We start from the raw sequence: 16070 nt of genomic DNA on the forward strand, positions 1-16070 counted from the left end.
ATCAGTAGGTGAAGTACGGTAATTTATTAGGTATACTACGAGATCATATCACATCTTACGGAGGGGTAGGGTATGACAAGTCACATATTCTGCCTCGGATGAAGAAAAAGCTGCAAATGCTTGCTTCTTTAAACTCCATGTGACAGCTCCAAACCCAAGACTAAACACATTTCCAGAAGTGCTTTTTCTATCATCCAAAGAACCTCTAATCACTATCCGACTAAGCAAATAGCTTGCATTCTAAATTTTGAGAGTATCAAATACCATATTCTAATGTTCCAGCAATGTAGCACAAAATCCTCTTTGATGCTCCAAGGTGATGCTTTGTAGCTGTGTGCATAAATCTAGAAACAACACCAACAAAAAATGTTATATCTGGTCTAGTATGAGTTAAATAAATTAACCCTCCTACTAAACTTCTGTAATAGCTTGCATCTTCTTTTCTAGTGTCATCTTTAACTTGTAACTTTTCATCATATTCATAGGCGTGACTGTTGCATTATAATTACTCATACCAAACTTTTTAAGAAGATCCATGGCATATTTTCTTTGTGAAATGAAAATCCCCCCTTTTCTTTGATTCACTTCCAACCTAAGAAAATAGTGCAATAAATTCAAGTCTGTCATTTCAAATCTTCTTATCATAAAATCTTTAAATTCGACTATAAGAGATTGACATGACTCCATGTTTATTATATCATCAACATAAAGGCACACAATAAGAAATTCATTTGGACCTTTCTTCTTCAAGTAGAGAGTTGGCTCATTCTTGCTTCTCTCAAATCCATTTTGAAGAAAATATTAGTCAATTTTGTTGTACCGCGCCCACAGAGCCTGCTTTAGCCCATAAAGGGCTTTTTACAATTTGTACACCTTCTCTTTCTTGCCATTAATTATAAAACCTTCAGACTGTGTGACATAAACTTCTTCCTCTAACTCACCATTCAAAAAAGTAAAGTTAACATCTAATTAATAAATAGACCAATTAAATTGAGTAGCTAAGACTAAGAAGGTTCTCACAGTTTCAAAATGAGCAACAGGAGAAAACGTATCTTCAAAGTATATACCTTACTGCTGTGAATACCCCTTGGCTATAAGTCTCACCTTATGCTTTTGAATGCTCCCATCAGTATGATACTTGATCTTAAATATCCATTTAAGACCAACTGCATGTTCCCATCTGGCAAGTCTACTAACTCTCATGTCTCATTCTTTTCAATTGCTGTAAGTTCTTCCTTCATTGCATTGCACCACTCCGCTTTTTCTACTTTTTCTTCAAAGCTGGTTGGTTCAGCTACTAAAAAGGCATATGTGGTGGCATAAATATCTTCAAGAGATCTGAACTTTCTTGGTGGAGATTTATTAGAAGATTCACTAAAAGATGATGATCCACTACTACTTAGAGATAAAGATAAAAGGCTGCCAGTGTTTGGTGTTGTCGAAGTGGAAGTAAAAGTTGCATCCACTACTATGGTTGGAGAATTAACTGCTGAAATTCCTTTTAATTTGCCCCAATTCTAACTTGAATTTTCATCAAACACCACATTTCTGCTAATAATCACTTTGCCACTAATAGGGTTATATAACCTATATGCTATTATAATGAATAACCAATAAAAATACTTTTTTTTCAGATTTTCCATCTAACTTTTGACGATTTTGTGAGTCAACCAAAGCATAAGCAATACAACCAAAAATTTTCAAATGGTTTACCTGAGGCTTCATGCTTGACCAGGCTTCATAAGAGGTCTGATTTGGAATAGCTTTTGTGGGTGAAATATTGAGCAAATAGACTATTGTAGTGACTGCTTTTGCCTAGAAATCATTTGGCAACCCCCTTGCTTGCAACAAGCTTCTTGCCATTTCTACAATAGTGTAGTTCTTTTGTTCAGCTACAATGTTTTGCACTGGTGTGTATGGTGCAGTCAAACCCCTGCTTATGCCATTTTCTTCACAAAAAACATTGAATTCATTAGATAAAAACTCACCACCCCTATTCATGCGAAGAGTCTTTATACATCCTCCATTTTGCTTCTTAAGAAGTGCTTGAACTTTGGAAGCTTTCAAAGGTTTCTAATTTATACTTCAAGAGATACACCCAACTCATGCGACTGTAATTATCAGTAAATAGCAAAAAAATATCTACTGCCACTAAGTGATTTTGTATTCATAGGCCCACATAAATTAGCATGTACAAGTTCAAGACAATTTGATACCCACTAAGATTTTTCTATAAGAAATGGCTTTCTATTTTGTTTCCCATAAATACACCCTTCACATACTCCTACAAACTCAATTGTAGCAACCCATAAACCATTTCCCTTTTACTTAATAATTTTGGGCCCTTGACATTTAAATGCCCATACCGTAAACGCCACAACTTAGACTAATTTTTCTTGCTACTAGCAACAAGGGCATGACTTTCTAAATTATTGATTTCTGAGGGAAACATTTTGTTTGCTATCATTCTAACATTGACTATAATTTCTCTTAATTTTTTTATCTCTAATAGTGCAAGAAGTATCATCAAATAACACAGAATATCCACTAGCCAATAATTACCCAACACTCAATAACTTGTGTGATAAACTAGGAACAAAAAACACATCATGAAGAAGCTTAACTTTACCATTACTAGTATTGATTGCAATTGTGTCTTTTCCTTCAACTTGAAGTGGATTAACATCTCCAAGTGTAACTCTTATCTTTTGAGACTCATCAAGCTCTTTGAACACTGATTTCATACCCGTCATATGACTTGAACAACTGCTGTCTAGGAACCAGATTTCACTTGCACCTGGTACATCACCATTAACTTCATAAGCCATAAGCAACTTGTCTTCTTCTTCATCTTCCTTAACATAACTTTCTTTCTTTTCAAGCTTCCAGCATTCTTCTTTCACATGCCCAAACTTCTTGCAATAGTGGCACTGAATACCACTTTTATAGCCTTTTTGTTCACCGGAAGATTGCCCCCAATCGGCTTGTCCATTGGATCTGCCACTGCTTCTGCCTCTACCGCAGCCTCTACTTGCTGCTTTTCTTGACTTCTCATTATGTGAGGTTGCCTCACCCTTCACCTGAAATGCCTTCTCTTCACTCTTTTCAAATGACCTATTCAACCTAGCTTCATGAGTATCAGACTACTTTGATCCTCTACCTCCTATAAATTTGGGTTCTCTAGAATCTGAGCAAAGCGTCCTTGGTTTAGCCCATGGTAAGGATCTACTAAAGCTAGCCGCCCCATTAGATAATCCCTCAACTCTTCCCAATGAAGAATCAAAACCTTAGTTCTCTACACAGCATGAAACCTTTCCATGGCTTTAGTTCCCATCCTTGACCAAAGTCCTATGCAAGTTATTCCCTCTAATTTTTTCTAGAAAAAGGTCAAGCTTACCAGATTGCACAAACAACATAAAAACTATCGTAGAAAGTGCAAGTTTATTTCAGGCCTTATGGATACTTCGCCCAAAATCTGCAATGGTGGTTAGAGAAAGAAACCTTCTGGCACTAAGACTTTGAAGCCATCCGACAGTAATATCGGGCGTGTGAATACACGCCTTCGATGTTCTGGTGCTATTCCTGAGGGAGTTCATCCCTTTAATGTAGCAGAGGAAGCTCGGAAAACAATTGATTTAGGAAAGGAAATAGTCTTGTCATTCTCAACACCTGATGAATTTAAGGTCTAACTGATGCTTAAGCAAATAGAAGAAGAGATGGCATTGTTGTAACCATTTATGTGGCATCCTTTTCTTCTCTTCTTATACTCAGTTTCGGAATTCTCTGGGCACTTTCATGTATCCTGCTAGAATTCACTCCCTCTGGACTCTTGACTCTTGCTATTCTTGATTACTGGGAGGTGTCAACTACTAGTCTTGCCTTAGTCTTTGTGGCGTTTCGGATGCTTACCTAAAGTGATCATGCTGTCCTTTTGTTGAAGCTTATGGATAATCTGTCAGCTTGGTGTTTTTCGGTTAGAAGATCGTTTGACGAATTGTCGCATGATAGGCTTGTATTGTGCCTTCAAGACTTCAAGGAATTTCCATAGCTGTACCTCCTTTTTTTTTTAACATAACATGGCCTCCTTGCTTACCTGCTGTTTGGATGTGTCATTATATCAGCTTCTTTCTCTTTTTGGGTTCTGCCAGATGTTGAGAGTATCAGGCTTTGTTTTGTTTATTATTTTGTTTTTCTTTGGGTTTTGTTGGGCCTTCATCTGTATCCATGCTTTTATACAAGCTTTATATCCTAGCCTTTGCCCTTAACTGGGCCCTTATTTCAATAAATTTACTTTGCTTCTAAAAAAAAATAAAAGACAAATTAGAGCCTCATCACACAACTGCGGCAATTCTTATTTATTCAAGCATTGGTAGCCTGTAATAATGTATACCTCCCATCTAATAAAAGGATTCGTTTATTCCCTGTGTACAAGCCAAATTTCAGTTGTACTATAGTGATTTAAAGAAACGAAGTATTCTTTGTGATTGATAATATTGAATAATTTTAATTTCAAGAATACCTTCATGGCCGGCATTGCAAACACACACACATATATAGATATAAGAAATTAAGAATACTGAAAATGCATGGCATGAATTTGGATGCCCTACGAGATCTCACTATATAATCACGCACCATACTAATTATATTAACTTCTCACGTTATATACACTTGACAGCAAGTGATTATAGTCCTCACAGAAACGCAAACAAATCCCACATGCTCTAAAATTAAAAAACTATCCTTGCCTAATTGTTTCCTCTTTTACACACCAGACGAGCCAACGCTGCACGCACCAACTTCAAATCCCATAGGATACGAAAGGGAGGAGATGTCCCAATTAGCCAATGTGAAAGCCACAATGACGACGGCCACTATTCCATCTTCAATGATCACAGTAATGACATACAAGCAAATGGCACACAAGATTATAGTGATTACATTTCTCGTAAGAAAAAAATACTATCGCATTAGGTTCTTACTATTGCATTACCTAAGCTTCTCAATGATAATATAGCATTGCATGAATAATAGTTTTCATGCTAGGCCTGAGAATGAAAACTAACACTACACTCTAGCATGAGGGCAGCTGCTGCTCGCTCATGGCCCTAGACGATAAGGACCATCACCCATATAGTGACCATCCATATAGAGAGCTGCACTCTGTGGATGTAGACCATCCATCACCATGAATTGCATGTCTTCTGATGGCTTCCAATGACGTTTTCTTTGATTTATGAACCAGTTATTTATTTGCTTCTGGTCCAAACCCGTTGATTCTGCCAACGCCACCTTCTCTGTCTCCTGCCAGTGGTCATCACAAATTAAAGAAGCATATTAATTTCACTTTATCTAACAAGCAAACAAATCTAAAACACACAATAGAGAGTATAAAGGAAAAAGAAAAAAAAATAACAGTTCAATCATGACAAAGAGAATAAGTTGCAATCTCTGGAAACTCTCCAAAATGTAATCTTACTAGATTTATCCAAATTTCACCATTTGTCGCCATAGGTGAAATTTATAACATTTATATTTGCCTATATTGTGGCGTCTTTGCCTTCCATACCCCCAACAGGTCATAGCTGGCTCTAATCTTGAACCTATCGATTTAGTTCCTCTACTATTACTACTACAACCTTTGCAAATTATCTCATTTGGGCAGCACCATTAGCTTTTCGAGTCAGATCATATTTTAAACCCAATAAAAAAAAAATATATCTAAAATACATGCCAAATCATAACAATATATTTAATTGACAATGTTTAAACAGCACATAATCCAGATTATGATAAAAACAACTTTTAGGAGCTTCAAGCAGATTAAACTATGTAGTTCAAGAGGTTACCGAAGGATATGGCCATTTGTAGTGTAACTCCCACCAGCTCAGTAGCTTCTGCCTTGCTTCTTTGGGCAGTTTCCCTTTCTTTTTCTTCTTAGAAAGCTCCTGCTTAAGACTGCTTAAATAACCACTATATTTCCTCAATAAGTGGTTCTTCAGTTCTCGGTCCTCAGCCCTGGGATCAATCTCGGGTAGTTCTGTTTCCCCACCACTGTTTTCCTGATCTTCCTCAGATGACCCAACACCCTCAGACTTCTCATCTGTGCATTTGATGAAATATGAAGAATACATATTGAAACATAAAGCATATCAGCATGAACTTTTTACATGTAGACACATCAATAGAATAAAACGACAGAAAGAAAGAAGAAAAAATAATTTATGACTCGGAAACTTATTATAGATGTACCAAACTTCATATTTATATACCATTATTTGTGAGTTTCTGGAAGCAATCTTATAGCCATAAAGTTCGCCCTCACAACCACAAAAAATAAACCTTTAACGTGATTATATTTGAATTTTAAGTTCAATCTCACATGCATACAAATACTCATTTTTTTATTGCGAGTATATATGAATCAGAGATGAATTCCTTCTCACTACAACATGCCATATAGGGTCCTCAGCTTTTCTCTCTTCCATACAACAAAATTCTCTTGCTTCTATCACAACATATAGAAACACTTGCTTACACTAGAAGCATACCAAACTAATAAATCAGTGTATTGTGCCAACCAGCTTGAATGCTCTAAACTTGACCAAAAACTGACTGTCAAGTATTCTAATTGCTATACACTCGCCTATACTTCACACTCATCTATTGGATTTATATAATTCTACTAATGTGTGCAAGAATTGTGTGTGTGTGCGCGCACAGACAGACAGAGAGAGAGAGAGAGAGAGAGAGAGAGAGAGAGAGAGAGAGAGAGAGAGTTGATTGCTAAAATCAATTGATACTCAAAATTGACTCTCTCATCTACAATACAAATCCTTTCATGAGGCGGCATACAAAAAGTCATATGTTCAGGAAGAAAATGAAAATTAAATGAGATCAACATGCTGGGTTACTACCAAATTTCTACAGCATCAACTAAATAAGATGGTGCCTCCCACCGAATCGTTTCCTTCATTTGATCTCAAAGTTTATCGTGTACTTAGGAATTGTATATATTGCTGGAATTTTAAATTAGAGAACAGATGATTGAATGAGATTAGTCTATAGTGATGCTCTGAAAACATTCGATGTCATGTAGAAAATTTCTCAACTCAGTTCAATTCTGATCATATATTTTGCCTATCCATAGTAATTAAGCTGAGAGATATGCTCTTTCTTCCACCAAGCGACACTGAATTCATCCCTTTTCCTTGTCACCTACATCCCTTTCACGTTTCAAACCCACCTAGCCAAGCCTAGCTAGCAAAAAGGATCAAAGACTCAAGTTTTGCCCTAATCCTGTGTGAAATTGTTATACCACTGCCAAAGAATTTCCAACATGAATTATTTTTCCATAAAGTAATTTCCACTTAAGGTGGCAGCAGCTTCGACATGGAAAGAATAAAACATCAATAACAGGAACTCCACAATAGGAAAATATACCAGTAACAACAACTAAGCCTTATAATCCCAAACTAGTTTGGGTTAGCTATATTGATCACTTTTTGCCATTCGGCTCTGTGAGACATCAGATCCGCATATATTAGCAAATTAACACAAAGTAAAAGGAACAGGAAATAAGAGTAAAAAATAAAACATAAAATCACAGGAATTAAAATCAAGACAAATCAACCTTTGAAATTATTAAATTAATCATGAGCACATTGTTGAAAACGTTCAGCAATCATGAGGCGAATGCTAGAAGCTCATTACAGCTAAGAACTGGCATCCACAATGTGTTCACAAGAAAAGCTAACTAGGGGATACACGTTAATGACCAGTAACTCGACTCACACAAAAAGGAGTAATTAATATCCACAGTAAAACTGAGAAACTATAGGGTTAGAAAGCAGCAAAAGAATACACAGAAGCTAAAGGGTCATGATTGAAACAAGAGAAGAGAGTGAAGTAACATAGTTCACTCGAACTATGTTCTTATGAATGTTTAGTTGACATAAGCCTTTCTTCTATTGTAAGAAAAAAATGCTCAGATATCATGGTTAGAAGAGGGAGGTCTTTCTAATAATATGAAAGCAACCAAACTGATATCTGCTTTCCAGATTCAACCATATGGAATCTGTGCCCCTTCCTCTTCATATTTGTGGACAATGAATAAGAATTTTGCTCATGTATTCCAATTATCCAATGAAACCAAAAGAAAATTAGAAGAAAGTGCATATGTGTATACCAATCAAACACCAATGAGAAAGCTCCCTGAAAAGAAATCCACACATATAAAGAGGAAGAGAAGGAACCATTAATTACAAAGGGAATTCAATTGGATCCCATTCCAAAACTCAACATTGTGAAAGGGAGCTATCCGTTGCGGTAAATTGCTATCACTTAGACTTGAGACATTATTCACAATTCCTTAAGGAAACAAATCAAGCTGAATATACTTCGACAAGCTCATGAAGAAAATTATTATACAATGAACATGGCTATCCAACTACAAATTTCTAGAGAAACAGCGTTAAAGTGATTAGGAAATTGTAGACAAATAGGAAAGCTGTATGAAACAAATCCATGATTAATCTTAATTAAAGCTAAATAAGCAGTATGGAATCCAACAATTTGGTTACCTCAAAAAGTTGATTAGCATCAATTCATGTAATACCAATAAATTAGTCGCCATAAACTATTCCTGGTTAAATTGCAAGTACTCCGTAGCTTAAGTTAACCAAAAAAATCACAACCATAAAACAAACCAACCAACCTGTTCCTCCTACAAAGTATAGTTTTGTTCTTCGGCAATAGAATCCTTCTGTAATTGTATTTCCCAAGTAAGGTTTTCTTCCCACTGCTTGCTCTCTCTCTCTCTCACAACCCCCCCCCCCCCTGTGCTTGTGTTTTTGAATGCGTGCATTGTGGTTTCCTACGTGAGGCTAAAACCGACCAGACATGCTAATACAGTAACGTCATTGTAACAAGAACAACTAAAGTAATTGGCATACTAATGGCTCGAATAAAGATCTTTTAAAAAACTAAAATGGAAAGCCCAAAGAAAAAAAAGGTCAGTGAACAAAAAGGTGGGAAGGGGTGAAGAAAGGAAATATATAAAGAAAGTAGTAGTCTGCATTATTCTGACAGAGCCGTACAGGCTACATGGAGGTAGAGCACTGACTTGAACAGCATCCTAGGTTCAATTAACAAACCTAATTCCAAATCTAAATCAGAATATTAAAAGAAAAAAAAATCACAAAGAACTTCAAGACAACAATAATGCCATCCATCTCGGGTACGTCACAAAACTACAAAATCAAGATTTAAGTACCTAGATTTTAGCAAGCAAAACCCTAAATAACAATAATTTTTGTCAGATCAATAATAAAAAACGAAACCCATTAGTTTAGTGAACATGTAATATGATGATTGTTTATGGCATGTAAGTGCGTTTTGTCTTGGTTCCTTTCATGTAGATTTAGGAAAGATAAACGAATATAAAATACAGCAAAATCCAATCTTGTACTATTTGACTCGCGATTAGGGTTTGCTAATCTAGGACTTGTGACTGTTGGGTCAGTCTTTGCTCTCTTCTCCATTAGCCCTCGAACAGTGGCTAATTTTCTTATATTAGAAGGCGTAATCTCGGTCAAAGTATGTTTTGCTGGATATGGGAATACTAATCACTAAATGGATTGAGATATGGACATTCTGGCTTAGAACTCTCTCTATATGGAGTAATGGGCAATTGGAAAAGACTGACTACCACTACCAGTTCCTGAACTGTACCAGTCGATCAATTTAAACCCATCTCTGCAACAGTCGGAGCTTGTTAGATTCTTGTGTTCTTTTCCATGCTAGGCAAAGCCAAGTAAATCTCAATCTCTGTCTCTTTCTCTCAATACTTCTGCCTTTAAAGATAAATTCTTTGGTTGAGAAGATGAATATATAAGGTACGTGCAGATTGAAGGGAGTAAGTACCAGAGTTGAAGATCCGCAAGGGGCCATTGCAGATCGCATTTAGTTGTGTTTCGATTCTTCGCATGAAATCCAAGGCTTCTTGAATGGGTCTTGTAAGCTCTTCCCGGTACTTCACCAGCATGTCGCAATAAGCCTCCTGTTTATCGATCCAGAAACCAATGAATCCAAAAACCAAATGCACTAAGATCTTATAGGTCAATAGAGTCAAATCAGAGAACAAGAGGGGGGAGAAAAGCACTTCGATTAGGTAATACGAATATTATATTTTAAATAAGAGCTCCGAGAATCACCATAAACTGATCCAGCTCTGGGTCTTTCGAAGCATCCCCAGAAGCAACTGAAGATCGTTGCTTTGATTCGAACTCCTGACGAGCAGCTGCAAGCCGTGCTACTACTTCAGGCGTAGCTCCCACCTAAACATTTAGCAGGCAGAGAGAGAGAGAGAGAGAGAGAGAGAGAGAGAGTTACTAAAACGAATTATGAAAGAAAGAATTCTTTTGCAATATTTAACTTTTGTCTTCTTCTCTTATGCTTACCTTTTGGCAATCCATGTAGGCTTCCAAAAGGTTAGAGTACTGTGGGTGAGCTATGATCTTGGCTTTGATAGCGTCCACTTCACTGGAGCTTTCATTCCCTTGATTAAGTGCTTGATGCCCTCTCAATAAAGGGTAGTGAAATTTCGGAGCATGCTGGGAAGTGCTGGCTTCTGTCTTCACTATAGGATGTGCTTCTGATTGGAAACATTCACTTGATTGAAGATGGAAAGGACTGAGAGGCATCTGGGTCTGCTGATTGCTCACGTTAGGGCCACTATTTGTTCTACCGTAAGGAGAAGAATTGGGTGCAAGAACTGGTGAAGCATACAAGAAATTCCCCCTTGGATTGGCGTTCTCATTCATTTGATTATAGTCCTCCATCTCTTAGAAAGCCCACCTAAGGCAAACAACCAAAAAAATGAAGCAAATCCTGAAAACCCTAAAGCTAAGAGCTATGAAGACACAAAAACCCTAGAAAGTCTGAACTTCAAGTCATCTATAGTCAAAGAAAAACCAAGAAGTTGATCTTTTTTAGCTTGGGTATGTGATTATACGAGTTAAGAGTCATGACTGAATGGAATTGGGAATACAATAAATTCACTTTGGAGTATTAGCAAGGTCTTGAAATGAAGTTGCACCAAGACTTGTACATGTTAAGTGGAGGACAAGAAAATATCATATGAGAGAGGGGAAAAAATAAAAGAAAGGAGCGATCTCACATAGTGGTGAAGAGAAGGCAAAGATCAAGGAGCTCAGCCGGGAACCGGCAGAGGGCTGCGTTACTTGGCTGGTGACAAGACTTTGTTTGTTGATAGAAAAAGAAACATTTGAAAATTATAAAGGCGATGATGGCCAAGAGATAAGGCAACTCGATTTGCAGATTTTTATTTTATTTCTCTCTCTCACTCCTTTTTTTATTTATTGTTATTGCCTTTTCTTTCACGGACTTTCTAAATTTCCACTCTATTTTAGTTTGCTGTTTTTGGATTATGCACTCGACATTGCTATTCCTTTTACTCGCTTCATTATTGGCCATAGATGTCTAATATAAATCTAGCTTCCTCTTGCTTATGCTTTCTCTTGACCATCTGATTTGCCACTCACCTAATCCACGGCTATTTATAGCATGGAAACTGTGACAGCTCTAGTTTCCTTTTTTTAACATTATAACACAGTACTGCACATAAGGTCCCTCATGGATGTGCATTAATAAATATAACAACTAATGACCTATTTGATTTTATTGTTTTTATTATTAAAATTATAATTGAGAAAATTATTTTTTAAATATATTAATTAAAAATATTAAAAAATAATTTAAAATTAAGTTTAATAAATTTTAATTATAAAAATATTAAAATAATAAAATTATTTTTTTTAATAGTATCTCATATGATGCTTTTATTCAGAAAAGCAATTTGAATTCTTCAAACTCAATATCAAACAAGCGCTAAGTAATTGCCTGAAAATTTAAGTCAAATATCACAGCCTTAAGCCTCATCAATGTTACAACATTAACTCATTAAAATATTATCTCAAATAAAGCATAATTAATTGCTGTAACTAATCACAGAACTGATAATTCCATACTTCTTTATAATGAAATTAAACTTATCTATAATCTTTCTCATTTAAAAAAACAAAAAATTAAGCTTATCTATGTCTAGAATCAGAATCCTTGACATAGTCATTTCAAAATTGCAATAGTTTTTTCTCTAAGCATTGATCTTGTTCTCTCTAGGTATAGCCTTGTTATTAAGATACTTTATTCCTTATCTCTCTGTGAATTTTTGTTTCCTTCCAAACAAATTCCCAACCTTCCTTTTCTCTTCCTTATTCTCTCTTTAATCTATCTAGTATCATTCTTTCGTTCTCATCAATCACCCTTCATTGCTACACTTACCAACCGTCCATCCTTTATTGCTACCCCATCCATTACAGGCTATTCTTTTCCTTTCACCAGTGATACCGAGGGTATCTAAATAAAGCACACATGGATAATATACTATTTAAGTAGACAAGGAAGTTTGAATACTTTTGGTGAATGTACAATTACATCCAAGTGCTTCTATGGGGTATATACGACTGCTTTTGCATATCGTAATTGGGGTAAAGAGAACTTTAATTACACACAAGCAATGTTAGTGACTGGGAATAGAACCCAGCTAGCTCCCTAGCAAGTCAATAAGGATCAAAGAACCAACGTGAGCTCTCACTTCAGTACCAAGATGGAGGGAAAGGTAAAGGATCAAAATAAAGGGTTTTTCATTTAAGCTACCTAAAATTTTTAGCACCTATTAATACAATAAGAGAGCCAATAAAAAATGCACACATGTAAAGATATACCAAGTGGGCTGTCCTAATTGTAAAGATCTACACACGAAGTCTAATCATATTATTTTAAAGAAATAGTGACTCTGACATTTCTGAAATGATATAATCCAGTGTTATCAAGGCATTTTTGTAGAACTACTAGTTTAACCGAACTATTTATTAAGGGTAGCAGACTTACTGACCTGTGTGTCAAGGATAGCCATCAAAAAGTAGGTTAGAAAAGGATATGAGCTACTCCAACATGGGATAATATCTTTTAATTATACACCATCAGGTCGTATAACCGAGGATAAATAGATATAGTTAACTTGATAAAGGAAATTTGGAGTTGTATTATTTACTGAAATTAACTATGATTAAACCAAGTCATCTTTTCTTGAATGCATTTACGTTGTAAGAGTGTCCTTTACAAACTAAATGAGACTTGTACATAAGTTTTTAGGAAAAGTATTGTTAATAGGTTAGTCAGTAAAATTATGATCGAGAAAAATAGTTATCCTTTATTAGGGGGTCTGAGCCAGATATACGAGCTCTCTTTTCTTTAGTTGGAGCAGTAGTTCAAGTCAAAGTAGCCGAAGAAGGGAAATCATGTATTAAATAGCAAATAAGCAGGAGCATAAGACTTCTTTTGTAGAGGGACATGTTTCACTTATCTAAGAGATCAGCTAAACTTTATTGTATCGCGCTGATATAAAAGACTCCCTTTAGGAATTTATTCTAAAAACCCAACACCACCTAAGCTATCAAGAACCAATTATTTAACTTACCTCAAACACTAGCCTTACTAGTCATGTGAATAAACCCATTCTCATAGGGAAGCTTATAACCAGTAAGAATTTTAGTGCAAGAACAGTGAAAGCAAACTCTTGAAATCCTAAAAACCCAAAAAGGACTTTCAAAGCACATAAAAAAAAAAAAAAAAAAAAAAAACAAATACCTTTGTCTTTGCTCTTCAGCATGGAGTTGACGTGCAGTAAATATGGGAAAATGGAATGTGGTCTATCCACAATTAGCACCTTTCTTTACAAGGTTAACTCCCTGATATTGCTTTTAATGAAATTGATTTCCACCATTCCTTCTTCTAGACATAAATCATTGGATTTCCCCCAAACCAAATTAATTTGGCCAGTGCCCAAATGGTTGGAAATTTCATAAGGGACTTTTCTAGAAACAAATGTGACACAAGATGGGTTAATAGGATTTCCTTACTTTCTTTGCATTAAACTGCTAATTTTTATTAATAAACCTTTTATGTCTAGTTTTGAAAATTGGAAAAGCAATAGGACTCAAGTTATAGCACTACAAAGCACGAGAGTCTTATTGATATATGCTACTTTTATGGGAGGATGGGCCACATCAATAGAATGTGTGCTAATACATACTTTACCTCATAGCAAGGAATATCTTCAAACCTTAAAAGCTAATTTGGCCCTTGGCTCAAAGTAGCACCTATTAACAAACCACAAGATAGACACATTTCTACTTCGATCTCAAATTTGACTAGAAAGGACTAGCAGAACTAATCAAAAGCCAAATTAGCAATTGAATAAAAGGTAGTAATAAATCTTACCTTATATGGAATTTTAAAGAGGTGTGAAGGGACCAAACTAAAGCTTACCAATTTAGATCAAGAAGTGTACCTGTTATAGAGATCCAAATGCCAACACCATTGAACTCTTCTTTTGAAGTTAAATCCCATAGCTTTGTCAAGCTTATCTTTCCTCTGTGTGAATCAATCATGTCAACATATGTCAATTTTTTTCAAAACTTTCCTTTTCTTCTTCAGCACTTCCACATTTCAGCTACAAATGCTTTAGCTGCTCTCCAATCTATGCCCTGTCAGAAGCTTAAAAAAGCAAGTTCATCAGCTTTCCTAATGTCATCATCCAAGCATGAGCCAACTTTATAAACCCCTTCAAAACCCAAATAAACCCAACCTCTCTTAACAACTAAGCCCACTAACTGTCTAAGCCCAATTAAGGCACACATACACCTGGACCACAAAAATGACCTAATGGATCTATCAACAAACACAGACCTAGCCCAATCCCTCCAACTAGGCCCTCAAATCCAAGTTTCCTCAAGTGAAGGCCAATAATCTAGATGGCAAATATGAAAAAAGTTTTTGGCTATGAATTGCTCACCTCTTATAATACCAAAACATTCGCATGGCTTAAAAGACCTCCTTCCTTTTGACCAATTAATAAAAATTGTAGCCCATCTTTTCAAACCACCACCCTGCGACCAACCTACAACCCATCACCACAAATAACGTAAACCACATTTAACCAACCAATAAACAGTCACCTAGAAACACAAATGGAAATGACTAGCCCAATCCAAACCTGCTAAAGTATCATTAATGATCACCCAAGAATTACCTTAGAACTATAGTGATGAAAATAAAAATGAAAGGAATATACATCACATATGCACTGATAAAAGAAATAGGATCAAGGAATTACACAATAATGCTATGAAACTTTGCTTCAAGGGAGCATAATTTGACATGGTGGAAGAAGCTGACCATAAATGGCCCTAGTTGGATGAATGGAAACTATAAGTAGGAATTTTCATAGTATGGGGGAACCTTTAACAATTAGCTATCTCAAGGAATATGCATATTCTATTCCAAGAATTGGTTTTCTTCATGGAAACTAAGAACAATAATCTGGCTATTAAAAAAGTGTTAAACCGATGTGGCTTTCACTACAAGAAAACACAAGTATCAGAGACGAATTTAGCAACATATTAAAATTCTATTACAAAGTGTATGGATTAGATAGATCTATCGCTAATACTTTAGCGATGAGGGTTTTAGTGACAAACTAAAATCTGTCACTGAAACTCAATTTTTTGAATTAGCTATGAATTATAGTCATTGTTGAAAACCTCGTCACCAATAGGCTTCAGCAATGGATCAGCAATAGAGCCATTGTTGATTTGATTCTAACTTATATTATCAGTGATTGATTTAGCGATGGATCCGTTAATCCATTGTTGATGCCTTGTTTTTTTATAATGTTTGTTGACATGGAAATTATTGATCCAAGAGACACTACTACTGGACTTTAAATGGCTTGGCAAAGAAATTGTAAAGTATCAATTCTTATTATTGAACACTTTTTCATCCATGCACATATATAAGATCAAGTAATCCAATCGAAATGGGACCTTATTCTCATCTATGCCAATATTGACAATGATAAGAGACATGCACAATTTTGTCATCTGCTAGATTACAAGAATTCTACGAAGGCAAAGTATATCATGGTA

General features: G+C 35.7%; 2 protein-coding genes across 2 annotated transcripts; both read right to left on the reverse strand.

The window, feature by feature from the left end:
• Positions 1-248: 248 nt before the first annotated feature.
• On the reverse strand, positions 249-3141 carry LOC131172900 (uncharacterized). Its single transcript, XM_058134441.1, has 2 exons — positions 2630-3141; positions 249-1949 (listed from the first exon to the last, which is right to left on the reverse strand). The coding sequence occupies exons 1-2, from the start codon at positions 2826-2828 to the stop codon at positions 1816-1818; spliced, it is 333 nt and encodes a 110-aa protein (XP_057990424.1). The 5' UTR covers positions 2829-3141; the 3' UTR covers positions 249-1815.
• Positions 3142-4616: 1475 nt separating this feature from the next.
• On the reverse strand, positions 4617-11379 carry LOC110635354 (homeobox protein knotted-1-like 2). Its single transcript, XM_021784656.2, has 6 exons — positions 11180-11379; positions 10461-10857; positions 10215-10337; positions 9925-10060; positions 5850-6103; positions 4617-5304 (listed from the first exon to the last, which is right to left on the reverse strand). Exons 2-6 carry the CDS (start codon positions 10839-10841, stop codon positions 5101-5103), a joined length of 1098 nt encoding a protein of 365 aa, XP_021640348.2. The 5' UTR covers positions 10842-10857; positions 11180-11379; the 3' UTR covers positions 4617-5100.
• Positions 11380-16070: the final 4691 nt, after the last annotated feature.

This window comes from Hevea brasiliensis, chromosome 2 (assembly GCF_030052815.1).
Source record: "Hevea brasiliensis isolate MT/VB/25A 57/8 chromosome 2, ASM3005281v1, whole genome shotgun sequence".
Classification (NCBI taxonomy): Eukaryota; Viridiplantae; Streptophyta; class Magnoliopsida; order Malpighiales; family Euphorbiaceae; genus Hevea; species Hevea brasiliensis.